The 13,245-nt window shown below is 55.5% G+C and overlaps 4 protein-coding genes across 4 annotated transcripts; 2 read left to right on the top strand and 2 right to left on the bottom strand.

Moving 5' to 3' along the window:
- Positions 1 to 186: 186 nt before the first annotated feature.
- CSUI_009611 (uncharacterized protein) lies at positions 187 to 922 on the top strand (the record flags this gene model as incomplete). The annotated part of the gene is made up of 1 exon (XM_068069724.1): positions 187 to 922. A coding segment is annotated over one exon (165 nt), but the record flags the coding sequence as incomplete, so codon positions are not given.
- A 200-nt stretch (positions 923 to 1,122) lies between these two features.
- Positions 1,123 to 4,150, bottom strand: CSUI_009612 (unchacterized apicomplexan-specific serine rich low complexity protein). Its single transcript, XM_068069725.1, has 6 exons — positions 3,637 to 4,150; positions 2,965 to 3,370; positions 2,476 to 2,848; positions 2,183 to 2,343; positions 1,733 to 1,923; positions 1,123 to 1,546 (listed from the first exon to the last, which is right to left on the bottom strand). The coding sequence occupies exons 1-6, from the start codon at positions 3,685 to 3,687 to the stop codon at positions 1,454 to 1,456; spliced, it is 1,275 nt and encodes a 424-aa protein (XP_067918298.1). The 5' UTR covers positions 3,688 to 4,150; the 3' UTR covers positions 1,123 to 1,453.
- Positions 4,151 to 4,164: 14 nt separating this feature from the next.
- CSUI_009613 (uncharacterized protein) lies at positions 4,165 to 5,450 on the top strand. Its single transcript, XM_068069726.1, has 7 exons — positions 4,165 to 4,363; positions 4,489 to 4,535; positions 4,623 to 4,635; positions 4,734 to 4,792; positions 4,921 to 4,974; positions 5,069 to 5,207; positions 5,301 to 5,450. The coding sequence occupies exons 4-6, from the start codon at positions 4,754 to 4,756 to the stop codon at positions 5,078 to 5,080; spliced, it is 105 nt and encodes a 34-aa protein (XP_067918299.1). The 5' UTR covers positions 4,165 to 4,363; positions 4,489 to 4,535; positions 4,623 to 4,635; positions 4,734 to 4,753; the 3' UTR covers positions 5,081 to 5,207; positions 5,301 to 5,450.
- Positions 5,451 to 7,202: 1,752 nt separating this feature from the next.
- CSUI_009614 (wd g-beta repeat-containing protein) lies at positions 7,203 to 10,603 on the bottom strand. Its single transcript, XM_068069727.1, has 4 exons — positions 9,470 to 10,603; positions 8,544 to 9,278; positions 8,183 to 8,449; positions 7,203 to 8,081 (listed from the first exon to the last, which is right to left on the bottom strand). Exons 1-4 carry the CDS (start codon positions 10,361 to 10,363, stop codon positions 8,004 to 8,006), a joined length of 1,974 nt encoding a protein of 657 aa, XP_067918300.1. The 5' UTR covers positions 10,364 to 10,603; the 3' UTR covers positions 7,203 to 8,003.
- Between the last annotated feature and the right edge of the window lie 2,642 nt (positions 10,604 to 13,245).

Here is a 13,245-nt window from a genome sequence, read left to right on the forward strand (position 1 = left end):
GAAGAGCGATTCGGCGTCGCCGAGTGTGCGACCTGGCAAAGTCAGCCTACTGATAGCACCCCAGTGGGTCGAGAGCTGCCTCCGGCGCCTTCCCGGATGCTGCCGGCCTTCGCATGCTCGCGGCGGGTACAGACCGTACCAAGAGGACGGGACCGACGTCGCCTCTCCCAGTCATATCTTATTGTAGAAAAGAGCGCCGCAAGTTACGAAGATACTCGGCAAACTTTGATTTTTGACGCGCCTCTCCGAAGAGTCAGGTTTTCATCGAGCTCGCCTCGATTTCAACGCCCAGGCTTCCCCTCCCCACACTGGGCCAACAAAACGAAAAGTTTGAGCGCACGGATACCCTGACGTAAACTGGGTGCTGTGTCTGATACTTTTTTTCCCCGTCCTGACCGTCTACCGGATTCCGTGTGTTATCTCGTAAAAAGCAGCGCTGACAGTTCACGTCCAATACTCCCCCTGTATGCGCGTGCCGGCCGTGGCAGCTTCGTTGCTGAGTGGGCAACAGGCGGGGTGGACGGGATAAGCTCAGCGGTCCAGCAGTGTAGCAGCCCGAAAAGTACTGCCGTGTGGTGAAGCGCTCGCGTTCTGAAAGCAGATGCGGCGTAGTTCCGGTGCCTCATCCTGCAGGGTGTGAGAGCGCGCAAAATGTTTCACGGGGACATTCCATCAGCAGTCCACGACCGTGTGACTGGACTGTTTGACGTCTGTCATACAATGCTGCTCGCCCTGGGAGTGCCCCCCCCCTCGTGAGCAGTGGTCATTACAAGTACTTGTTTGAATGTTTTTTCAGCTCCTTCGAATTCCAAGGAGGTGTCTTCTTGGACAGGCAAGAGGAGTCTCTATCGCTCAATTCTGAGCCTCGGTTGGCAATCTGCCTCCACGAACGGAAAACCGGCAGAACGCCCACTCTATCGACCAGACGTTCTCTTTCTCAGTACGTATCCTCAGAGCCCGTTTTGTAACTAGATCCACTGGATCTCGGTGCCGAACCTCCGCTGGAAGTCTACAGCACTGGCGCTGCTCCCCGACTCTATTCCGACGCGCAAGTGCTGCCTTGCAATAGCCGAGGGTCCGAACTGTGCACCCGCCTGAACCACGCACTGCCTTGACTGACATCCCTGACACAGATGTCCCTCACGCGCGATGCGGATGCACACGGGGCACGCAGGACATTTTGGAGCAAGATATAGGTTCGAAACGAGTTTCTCGGTACACAGGTATACCAGTGTGCTAGACAAGCAATGCGAGCAGTGGCACAAGCCACGCCCATAGTGACAAGCGCCGCGCAAGCACTCAAGAAAGCCGCTGGCAGTCACGAAACAAACGCTTCCGCACACGCGGGGCTTAGACCCGTGTGGGTCGTCGCCTGCAGGTGTCCGAAAGGTCCGAGCCGGCACCTGGGCCACAGCTGAAGGTAGTGCAGACTATAAGTCCCAAGCAGGGCCATCTACTGAGCCTTGACCGCCGTACCCTTCTTCGACTTCAACATCTCTTCTCTCAGCCGATGTCTCTGCAGTTCTTTTGATACCTCGACCAGTTCCTACAGACAGTGAGGCAAACGTTACGAAGAGGACCGCTGATACAAAACACGAGCGCGAACTGCTACTGGCAGCGCTGCGGACACAGCATGAGGTACTGGCAACCACACCGTCTTCACACAATAAGAGAGGCCTGTAGGCTCTCCGCCGCATGGACCTTCGGTGGCACGAGTACGAAGCACTCTTACAGCCTGTAATTTCTTGTGCGTCGCCCTCTCGTCGTACACGGATTCCTTCAGCTTCTCCATCTGATTCTTTATGGCCACTTCAACAAGCTGAAGAAGCTCATACTCGGTCTTCTTGGTGAGGTTGCTATAGCATGGCCGCCCTTCGGCCGGGCGCAAGTCTATCGCGTTACCATTTGGGTCCCTGAACACTCCTGCACCGCCAACCAGACAACATGGACCCCGGAAACGCCACACGCGAGCTTGAGCTTCTTGTGAGACGACTTGAACACTTCCTCTGGCAGCGGGCCTGACCACACTCCTGTCCCGCGTGCATTGCAACGACGTATGCCAGCAGGTTAGGTGTTGCATCGTGAACTGGAGTTCAGCCCCACGTGCGCACGGCTGTAGTCGTTGCCCGGCTACTACAACGGCACCCCGCCAGCGACAGAATGACAACGAGACCGCCCTCACCCGGGAATGCAGAGATTTGGTACACCTTTGTGAAGCCTTGCTCATCCACATCATCAAGATCTTCATATTCCTCCAGCGTCACCAACTTCAGGCGGCGCTTTCGCAACTCGGCCTCGTAATTAAAGTCCGGAGGAGGCCACTCCGGCATAACGTACCACCACCTGCACAGCAGCATATCCAACACCATACGTAGCTTGCTGTCAGGCATCCGATACTGCCACGTTGACATTTCAAGCAGGCTGGTTTACCGGGACCTAAGGAATCAGCGTGCTTTAACCTGCGAACAGCAGTACCTGCACAGCAGTTGGGCAACCAGCTTCGCCCTGGTATTGCGGTTGCGTGGATCGAACGTTCCCATGCTTATATCTGCGCCGTCTCCTTCGTCGTCAGATCCATCCCGACTCTTCGATCGACTCGCAGCAGCCTCTCGGGATACCGTGGTCCTCGGGGGCGGCTTCGCTTTCACGGGAGAAGGCTGTTTGCGCTTCGGCATAGGCTTCTTGTCGTCCTTCCGTGGTTTCTTCACAAGCCGCTCATTCTCGCGCTCATCTTGTGACTCGGACGACGACCCCTCCGACGAATCCGAAGAGTCACTACCGGAAGAGGACACAGAGCTCGACCTGTCGGAACTGCTGCTCCCGCTGCTACTTCCACTGTCACTTGAGCCTGAACCGAGTGACAAGCGCATGGTCCTCCAGACAGTACTCTCGGGCCCAAGTGGCACCTCGGCTCTTGCTACAGAATTTGAACAAGTTAGACACGTACTCCGACAAAAAGCTCACCTTCTGAAGAGTGTACCCCACGAGCTGCCGATCCAGCTAGTGCAGCACTTTTCGCTCGTTGTCTAGCAGGAGTTGGCGACTTGCCGTTCGAGAATTTCCCTTGAGAAGAATCTGGAGTAGCCAGCTGTGGAGTCAGCCTCGAAGGCCTCACTGGAACCTCATCCTCACTGTCAGACAAGAGTTTGCTCTTCATTGCTGGCTTCGGCTTGATAGGTGAGTCGTCATCGCTGTCAATGCGCCTCCGAAAGGGCGCGTTTTCCCCAAGATGAGGAGCATCTGAGACTGACATCGTGGACGCACTGGCTGCGCTCAGTAACTGCAGAGAACCACTTCCTTCAGCGCCCCGCTGCGGCGTCCCCGGCAACAAGGAAACTGGCGCCAGCCGCGTTCCCCCTGACGGCGAAGGCTGCAGGCACAGATAACGATCCGACTGAGCAGATGCGAACAACTCACTGCGGAGTGACACAGTCGAGGTAGCCTATGATGCTAAGATCCTGAAGAACGTAACGGCAGAACCGTCTCACTCTATCTATCCCAAGAGCAAGAGAGCCACTTGTTTGCGGTCTACAACTTCTGACGGGGTCAAAATCCCTACACACAGAACACTCCAAAGAAAGCCCCCTCGCAGCTCTGTCGCGCCCCGCCGCGACAGCATAGGGCATTCTAGCTTACCTCCATATTGGGTACTTCAGGAAGAGATAAGAAAATTAAAAACGGAAACATGCGTTTCCATTCCGTGGCTCGCGCTTGTACTGCGCCACGCGTTTCCTCGGAGCCACGAGTTGAATATCCAAGCAGCAGCGGAGACCCAACCGCAAATAAGATAACTTTCCTCTTTAATATGAAAGAGAACAACAACTAGTAGTGCTTCTCGATGAGACTGAACGGGATACTTCAGATTTTGTCCACCTTCTACTGAGCAGCAGAACAAATTGAAGGAAGCACTGCTGGTGGAGTGCAACAGAGATCACGGGACGTGCCACACGACGTAGGCCTCCCGGCAACCACTCCCGGGAAGACCCCCACGTCTCAGGAGACCGCAGCGACAACGCAAGAGCAGGAATGCACTACTAGGGAAAAGCCCTGGTGGCTTCTGCGCAGCCTTCCGAGCAAACCACAGAAGATCCAGCGTCCCTAGACGAGCAGCAGGACTGCATGCACCAGCGACCCGCGTTGCCAATTGCATGTGCTAGGAAAAAACTGTTGCCCAAATCACTCGCACCCCGTTTCTCCGGTTTTTGCTTCTTGTGCCGTAGAGCGTCGTGGGTCCGAGGCCGGAACTTGATGCATAATGGACGCTGACGTGGCCTGCGGGAATCAGGAAGCAATGGACGCACTCTACTCCGAGGAGGATAGCGATGAAGAGTGGATGCCCTTTGTAGACAGTGCCCCAGACTTGGTAAGGGTGGGCTGGCAGCCGTTGTCGAGGTATGGACTGGTTGGGTTTGTTTTTTCGCTGATCTGAAAGAATCCCTACTCTGAAGCCGCTGGGCTCACGCTCATGTCTCTGTTTTGGCTCTGCAGCCGCACTCAAAAAACTGGGACACCAGTGGATTTGTCTCTCCGTTTAGGTAAGACTACCGGGAAATAGCTTCAGCCGCTTCAGCAGCTTCAATATCTCCACAACATTCATCCCGCTGGTCTTATTTTGCTTGCAGGGGGACACCAGTCGTAAGTTATGCCTCGCAGCCGACTCATCCTGCTGATTGCGAGACAGCGCCGAAATGTATCTCCGCTGCTTCATCTTCATGGTTCCACTGCCTTGTCAGGACAAAATTTCCCGCATCATATGTCATCTCAATCTGACGAGCTCGGACGTTGTGTACGAGTAAGTCTCGAACTATGGAATTCAGGTGGAGTGCACCAGGTTAGGTTGACACGCAAGACTGCACGAGGAAATGCGGAGTGCGATTCGACGGTCTTGCGGTGCCGCGTGCGTGATTGTTTCAAGCTTAGGATGCGGTGATGGACGAGTTCTCATCGAATGCGCTCGTGCGTCACAGTGCTCTGGTAAGCGCTGACGGGCGGCCAGTCAAATTACCGAATGCTTTGCGCTATCGGACCGAAAGTACATACGGGAAATACCTGTATCTGTGTGTCGCAGGAGTTGGCTTAGATTTGAACGAGCGTCTCCTTGAGAGGGCCCGCAAGAATTCCTGTCGTTTTCAAGTGGACAGTCGCGTGCGGTTCCAGAAAGCAGATATACTGGATCGGTCACTGGATATTTCCTCGGCAACAATCGTGTAGGTTCCTCAGCGAGTAGTAAACTTCCGCGTCGGCGGCATGTGGAATGTTAGTATACGCAGACTGAGCCACTTTTTCCTCTTTGCGTCCAGGTTTCTGTATCTTCTGCCAGAGGCCCTGTCCCGCCTGCTACCGAGGCTAATGGAAGACACCAGCAAAGTCTCGGGGCGAATCAGGAAGATTGTCTCTGTGAGATGGCCTCTACCAGGACTCCGTGCTTCGACGGAAGATCTTGCAGATAACTTTTATGTTTACAACGTAAACGAGTTCCAAATGTAGGGGCAACTTGCCCATGGTCTTGGCGTTTACGTAGCACCGACTCACTTTGGTGACAACATTGCTGTGCAACCAACTTGAACTCACAGTCAGACAGCTCCCGACACTCAGGGCGCTTCTGGGGCTGTCAGTGCGCCCGCATGGCGAGACCCTTTAAGTTTACGAAGAGCCAAGAAGAATCCCTGGACTTCCTCTGCTTCCTGTTCGGGAATGGAGATTAGACGTATGCGTGGAAGATCGCTGAAACCAGTGCCCACTTTCTCCGCTTCCTGTTCCGCGGACTGCACCTCCTTCTCAGTCTCCTCTATTTTGCTCGCAAGTCTCTCCTGAACGCAGCCAGTAAGACAGGCTCGTTCCGGGGTGTGTAAGTCACGTACTTGCTCGTGCACGAGTTTTTCGAGGTTCGCCTCATCTCGTTGAAGCACACTCTTTGCCGCGGCTATCTCCTCTTTCCCTACCGCTGCTCGACAGCTAGTTCCTATTGAGCCGTAGTAGCTGAGGGAAGCGATGCTTACTTGAGAGCTCTGCCTCTTCGTGCTTGTCCTTCTCCTCCTGTAAGAGTTGGACAGTAACATGGGATAGAAGCCAGCCCTTGGTCTCCGGACCTGCTCTCGCAACCTAGAACTCAGCGGGTAACCGCCAAACAACCAGGTCTTTGATAGCGTGGTACCTACTCGTGTTTAGCGTCCTCATCGGCTTCCTTAGCGAGCGCTGCTTTCTACAAGCGTGTTTTCTGTGCTGCCTTTCGGCGGTGGTATCCCCTTGGAATTACCAATACCTTCTCAGCTTCTACGAGCTTTCTGTCATCTGCCGAACGGTGTGGTAGGTGGCGAGTCCGGACACATAGCCTCCTATTCGCTTACCATCCTTATACGCCTGCGCATCAGCTTTACTCTCCTGATCGATCGAAGTATGATACGACGCCTGGGAGGCGATTCTTTTTACACGAACTCACCAGCTCACGCGCCAAGGCCGCTTCGGCGTTCGCTTGATGGCTTCCTTCTGCGACAGCAGCCCTCACAGCTGTTCGCTCTTCCCTTAGTGTCGTGAACACACATTAGAGCGATTATCCTGACTGTACCCTTCGCTAGTTCCTTTTCACCCGAAGCTGCAAGGTGCATCGGATGGCAACTTGGGTGCCGTGAGCGGTTCTGCTTCACTGACCATCATGAGGAACGCAGCACGGGTGCTCCGCTGGTGCAGGCTCCTGAGCCCTCAGTTGTTCTACTCGAGTTGCGGCTACTAGTAGCCCGAACGCAACAGCAATCGCCTTCGTTTTCATCGTGAGCATGGTAGCCTTGCCAAGCCAGTGAAGCTCTCTTTTCCCTAGAAAGCAGAACACAGGATGTTCCTTGTCGCACTCACATATGTTTCCTTCAATCGCGGGAGCGCCATACCTGGGTGTCAGTACAGCTTATCTCCGAGCCTGTCGCTGGACAGTTGTCCGGGTCGGTCGTCGTATACTTTACCGTTATGCGTATGACTCGACCGCTATCCGAAAGACACCTCAGAGTGTGCACCTGGCGGCCCGGCAGCACGTTGCCCACAACCGGGAGAGCTTAGTCTCCGTTGTGACGTTTATGCAAATACAAGCACGGCTGTCGAGAAGAGGGCTTCTGAAGGAAGCTGACGAGGGCTACGAGTAACAGTTTCTACTCGACGCTCTCCCACAACGCTGCCCACGCAGCATGGGGTACACGGTGGCCACGTCCCAAAGTTTTTCCTACTTTAGCGAGCAGGCTCATCACGCAGCGACGTGCAAAGCATCCGCCGCCACTGCCAACAGCAGCATCTTCGCAAACACCGTCTCGCGTTGCTGGGCAAACCATGCCGCAAGGAACTGTCACTGGTTTGTACGTGGACCCAAACGTTACTCCCATAAGCGGAAAGTCTCTTTCGCTGACAATCACTTTCAATGGTCCCTACAACAAATACAGCGACTGCGAGCGAGGACCACGGCCGCGCACAATTGACGAAACAATGACTTGTGATTCGGCTGTCACCTCACAGCGCCCTGATGACGGCTTTGCGGTTGGAACCCTCAAAAACGGCACAGTCATCTGTCTGCCTCCTGACTGCTTGACGCGCTCCGCAGCGCCATACCGGGCCCCGAGCTCCCTTCGCCAGCGAGACCAGGACACGGCCCGCACCGGTCAAGAGACGCCAGGGGTTACCCCGGACACAGGAGTCTGACAAACGAGGTGCGTCCCCTAGCCGAAAAAGCAGAATTCCGACCAAGAGCACGCTCACATCCTTCAAAAAACGGGACAGCAGCCACCCCAGTGCAATGAGGTATGATAACTGTTGGGTCTGACATCCCCACCAGCAACCTCTCCGGCTCAGTGACACTCTTTCGCATCACAGACTCTTAGCGCAAGCAGTGCAGGTGCGGGTCTGAAGTACTCGCTGAGAAGGAAGACCTCATTTTCCTTGACCCATGGGGGGAGAAGGGGAATGGCGCCAATTTCAGGGTAAAGTCCACGAAAAGCAGAGAACGGTCAGTCTCCAGTTGTTTGTTGTTACATGACGATCTGCCAGTCGTCGCCTGCATGGCCTCCTTCGAGTTCCGAGGGCAGCGACGCAGAACCAAAGTGAGACTGAGGCAAGAGGATAACAAAACGCGCAAAGCACACCTTGAAAACCCACAGATTCCTTCCAGAGAACTCCAAAAGCCCATCGGGCAGCCTGGGAATCTTACCTGTATCTGGAAATCCGGTCGTGGAGCAAACCACGTGGTTGCTGTCAGTAGAGTGCATTCATCTCCGTAGTTCGGATCAAACCTGAACTCGTAGAACACTCCGTTTGGATGAAGCAAGTACAAGTGGTTGGATCTCTCACCAGCGAAAGCGCATAAAGGGCCGGCAATTCTCGCGCCAGGCGCTCTCACATCGATAGACTGCTGGTCCGTCGGGACGTGAAACTGCGCGAAACTTCGCACTGCACTAAAATACCGGGGAAGAACTCCCTGGGAAAACAACAGCAATCGTGCAAACACGACCACATGACAACGGGAAGACGACTAAATGCGGGACCACCGAGGTACACTGAGCGCGTCTCACCTTGATTGCATCGTGCACCATCTCCTTAGAGGCATCGTACACCACCGATGTGAGCTCCTTCCCAACAGACAATGCTTGCTGGAGTGGGACTCCGGAAGAGACAGGCCGATACGCATCCTCTGACGGTGGCGGTGTCGTGCTCTGTCGGCCGGGACTGTTGCCATTGTCTGAGAAGACCTCCAGTGGAGACTGAGACTTGCACGATTCGCCGGAGCGTTCTTGTTTGAGGCTGCTCCTGGTCTCAGCTGCCTCTTCAGTTGCCGGCCTCGTCCCACCCCTTGGCCTCTGGGGCTGTGCTGGCGCCTCGCGATGATCGAGCTTGAACACATGCACTGTGGGCGATGAGGAGGCGACAGCAAGGAACAGGCCGTCCGCACGAAGTGCAATACAGCTGATGGCGTAACTGTGGGTTCCACGGCGAAGCTCATGCAGCAGCTGGCCATCAGAGGTCGAGAAAATCCGGATGACAGTCCCGGTTTCACTGGCGGTCGCGATCCAAGTGCCTTCAGAGCTGAACGACAACGCCGCGAGAGGGCTCTGGTGCGCCTGAAAGACGTGGCTACTACGCTCTCCTTCTGATGTCTGTATTCGGACTGCGCCAGCAGCGACCGCGGGGCACGCTAAGATCCACTGCTCCCGTCCGCGCCCTGCTGCAACGATGCACAAGCCCCGGGGATTCGCCCCTGTGTGTATAATGCTGAAAGGGCGCATCTGCTCGCTTTGATATGTGTAGATCTGCGGAACATTTAGCACACAGGCGAGGCAGACACTACAAACACGTAAGTGCTGCAGTATCCCTGAAGCGCCTCTCCTTCATCGTAACTGCCTGCTTAACAGCGTGACAATGTCTCCGCTACGAGGGACAAGAAAAAGCAACACGCGCTCGTATATGGGGCCAGGAAACTTCCGCGGAGGTCACAACTCACCGTGTACTCGGTTACCATCGCGAGAATCTCTCGGCCAAGGCATACATTCTTGACCGCCTGGCGCGACCTAAGTTCTCCGATGAAGCGATTCTTCTGGTCATCCCAGAGTTTGACTTTCTTGCTGTCTCCTTGACTGACGAGAGCAAAGACATTGGTCCGGAACAACATGCCCGCTACCTCGTAGGCACCTTCTCCCCATGATGGTAGCTCGCGTCGGGCAAACTCGAAAAGAGGCGCGCATGTGAACACACGGAAGCCGGCGGTAGTTGCGCATACGAAACAGCTGTTGTCCTGGTTGAATGAGTATGATCGCAGGTATACCGGCTCCGACGCCGCCGTCGCCTGCTCGCCTTTCAACGGGCTACTCAGCCCCCGGACAACATTCGGAGCATCTACATGCTGACAGGCAAGTCGTTCCGATCCAGATGGTACCGAAGTGTGAAGTCCCATGTTGACCTGCTGCCTGAGGTGGGAATCGCTCACTATATTACATATCTCTCTACGCGAGAATGCATTCTGAGACCCGTTTTTATCTTGGTGAGCCAAACTGCCGGAGCTTGGCGATGCGTTATCCTCTTCACCAATATACTCTGGCCGGACAGCAGTGGCCCCTTGGTCCGGGTTAAACGCTTCCGCGCTCCTGGTAGAGGGCGCATCGGTAGCTGCTGCTGGCTCCTGAGAAAACGGTCCAATCTGCCCCTCCGTCTCCTGGTGAACCTTGACATCTCGGCGGCAAAGTGGGCTCGAGTCCGGCCCTATTCTCTGAGACGGCTCGGCGGTGCCCTCGGGTGGCAGGCTGCAGTCCGGGAGAGTGTCTTGGGGCTTGGAGTGACTCCGAACCAAGGCGCTTCCATCTGAAGAAACAAGAGGCTTGACGGAATGCATTGAGCGCATGGTTCGGGAGTATTACAGTTTGTTAAACATGGTCGCACATGCACTGTGTTGCTGCAAGGCTGAGACGGAGTTGAAGAGGGAAACAAACTGACGCGCACACCCACGGTGAGTGCGATGGCAAGGGGGAAACAACAGAAGGATGAGAAGCAGCCAATGCAGTATAACAGTGACAGTAGTGAAAAATGTGGCCAGCACCCAGTGAGCGACTGGGCTTGCCAGCCGTGAAACTTAAGAACCCTTTTGTAAGTCTCTTCGGCGGCTGAGCGACATGCGTTGAGTCGCGCTACTCTCCGCATGCGTCTCGTCGACTGCGCCGATTAGTTTGACGGAGCGGGAGAAGCCGCGAGCCGACGGTGGTGTAGGAGGTAGCGGAGCGGTTCTTCCACATAGCTGTCAGCAAAGCCTCCGGAACCGAGTTCTCTGCTCGTCCAGAATCGCGCTTTCCGCTCCTCTTATTAACTGTCAGTGGCAGGGGCCGAGTCGGGCCAGTTTCAGAGCAGGTCCAGAAAAAACGGCAGAGTGTCGGGCCGGTGTCGGCAGCCGTTCGTACTGTTGTCGCCAAGCATACAAAACATTTGTCGGATTGGAAGCTGGCACGCTTGTCTTAGATCACGTCATATAGCTTGTCGTCCTCTTGTCGGCCTGCTACATAGCTCGACGTCCCCTTGCCCGCCTGCCCCCCTCCAAAGAGAGTGGAGCGCTTTCCTGCCTCTCCGACACCAAAAAATTTGTGGAGAGATGCGAGCCCTCTGGGACGCCTAGGGCTGTTCGCTCCCAAGTAACTGCGTTGACACATCAATCTTTCATTGCGACTGTTGCCTCCCACGGTCCTGGCAGGACTGACGGACACCGTTCTGCAGAAGAGCATGGGCTCTAGAGGACAGCGCGCTGTCGGCCAGCGGTCTGTAGACGAATCTGCGCTTTCGTAACGTCGAGAGCAGACACTTCGGAAGTTCCTTTGTTGTTCTTTATTCGTCTTCAGTCTCACCGACAAGCACCGTAGCGACGCGTCAGACCCGCCGGTGGCGGGGGTCGACCTAGCAGCCCCGGACTCGACGAATCACACCAACAGCATACGCATACATCGGCCTCATCGGTGACTCGCAACAATCACCACGCAGCACGGCACGTCACGCGAAGGCGCGTCACAGGCGTCACCGTACCCTACGGCCTAAAGCGCTGCGTCCTCGCCAGCGCTGGCCCTCCTGAGCACCTAACAGGTCCTGTGCTTGCACGATGCCAGCTATCGTGTCGTGAGTCTCCCACGTTTTTTCCCAGCTCCCGATCCTCCCACTTTACAAGATACTGGTACTCTATCGTCCCCTCCCGCTTTCTGCGGTGGCGACGCTGTGAAATCGCTTCGTACGGATGAGCCTCTGGTTTGTCCGCCCGCCGAGATCGGTCACGGGTGTTACGGGTCCCCGTCTCCGCCGGGGTGGGGGGGGCTGTCGGCCACTATCCAGTGCACGCGGGTAGCGAGGTGACACTTTGCACTTTCGTGGAAACGCAATATTTACGGTCCGATGCAAGCGCATCGATGACGCTAAGTCTACAATATAGGCAAGGCCATTCACACGTTGCAGTATTCTAGACGGTCCCACCCAGCGAGACCCGAGCTTCCGCTCTCCTACGCCATGCGGCCGCAGCAGTCGGGCAGAAACAAAGACGAGGTCGCCCGCCTGCAGGACCTCCTGTTGCCGACGCTTGTCGTAGTTTCGCTTTTGCGCGTCCTGCGCTATCCGCAAGTTGGCTTTGGCTGATGCCAGCCGTGCTTCCGCTTCCTCCAGTACTCCAATGCCGCCACTTCCGTCCCGTTGCGTCAGTCCTGGCACGTCATCCGGGAGCTCAGCATAGACGAGGGAGAATGGGCTTGCTTGGATTGACTCGCGTAGGCGCTATTGTACGCGAACTCCGCAAAGGCCAAGTAAGCTGCCCAGTCTTCCGTGTCGTCCCGCACGTACCCCCGTAGCATATGCGCTGAAGTACGGACAGTTCTTTCCGTTTGCCCACCTGTTTGCGGATGCGCAAATGCAGAGCAGTCTCCTGGTCCCCACCAGCCCACAGGCCAACCCCCACAAGGCGCCCACGAACGTCGGGTCCCTGTCAGACACAGTCGACCTTGGGAATCCGTGCAGGTACCAAATCTCGCGGAGAAACAGTTCTGCGAATCTCTCCGCTGTGATAATTGAATGCACAGTATATGAGCCATCTTCGACAGTCTGTCTACTACAACACAGATGAGTCGAACGCACACCTACCAGACGGTAATCTCGTAATGAAATCTGTGGATATGAACTGCCATGGTCTGTCGGGGACATCTAACGGCTGCAGTAGCCCTGACGGCTTACTGCATCTCGCTGTATTTTTTCGAAACCGTACGCACGTTGTAACATATTCGTGCACAGCATTTGGCATATATGCCAGTCATTTTTTTGCGGATGGCTTTAAGTGTCTTCTTCACTCCCAGATGGCCTGCGGTCAGCGAGTCATGAATTTGGCGCAACACATGTTTACGAGCAGCTGATGGGATGTAATGATTCTTGGGGTCCAGAGACTACTCGAAGTCGACTTCGGCGTCCCGAAGGGGTGATTTCTCTGGGTGTGGGGTGATCGTCTCCCATAGTCTGTTGACCTCAAGCAGCCTTCGTCCACCTCAAACCAGTACCCTCGGCGAAGAACCTAAGTTGCTGTCACGTTCGCAACCTGGACCAACTTAAGTTCAGGAGTGTCACCTCCGGGGCGGTCAGTCTAGGGAGGAACCGACACGTTACACAGCCTACCTATCCTACAGGGCGTGGCCGTACCACCGTTCCCAGGCTGCTTGGGTTAGGGTTGACTCCACCCAGCTAGCTGTTGTGGAACTGGTATCGAGTCTAGGCCAC

This window comes from Cystoisospora suis, assembly GCF_002600585.1.
Source record: "Cystoisospora suis strain Wien I chromosome Unknown contig_5815, whole genome shotgun sequence".
Lineage (NCBI taxonomy): Eukaryota > Apicomplexa > Conoidasida > Eucoccidiorida > Sarcocystidae > Cystoisospora > Cystoisospora suis.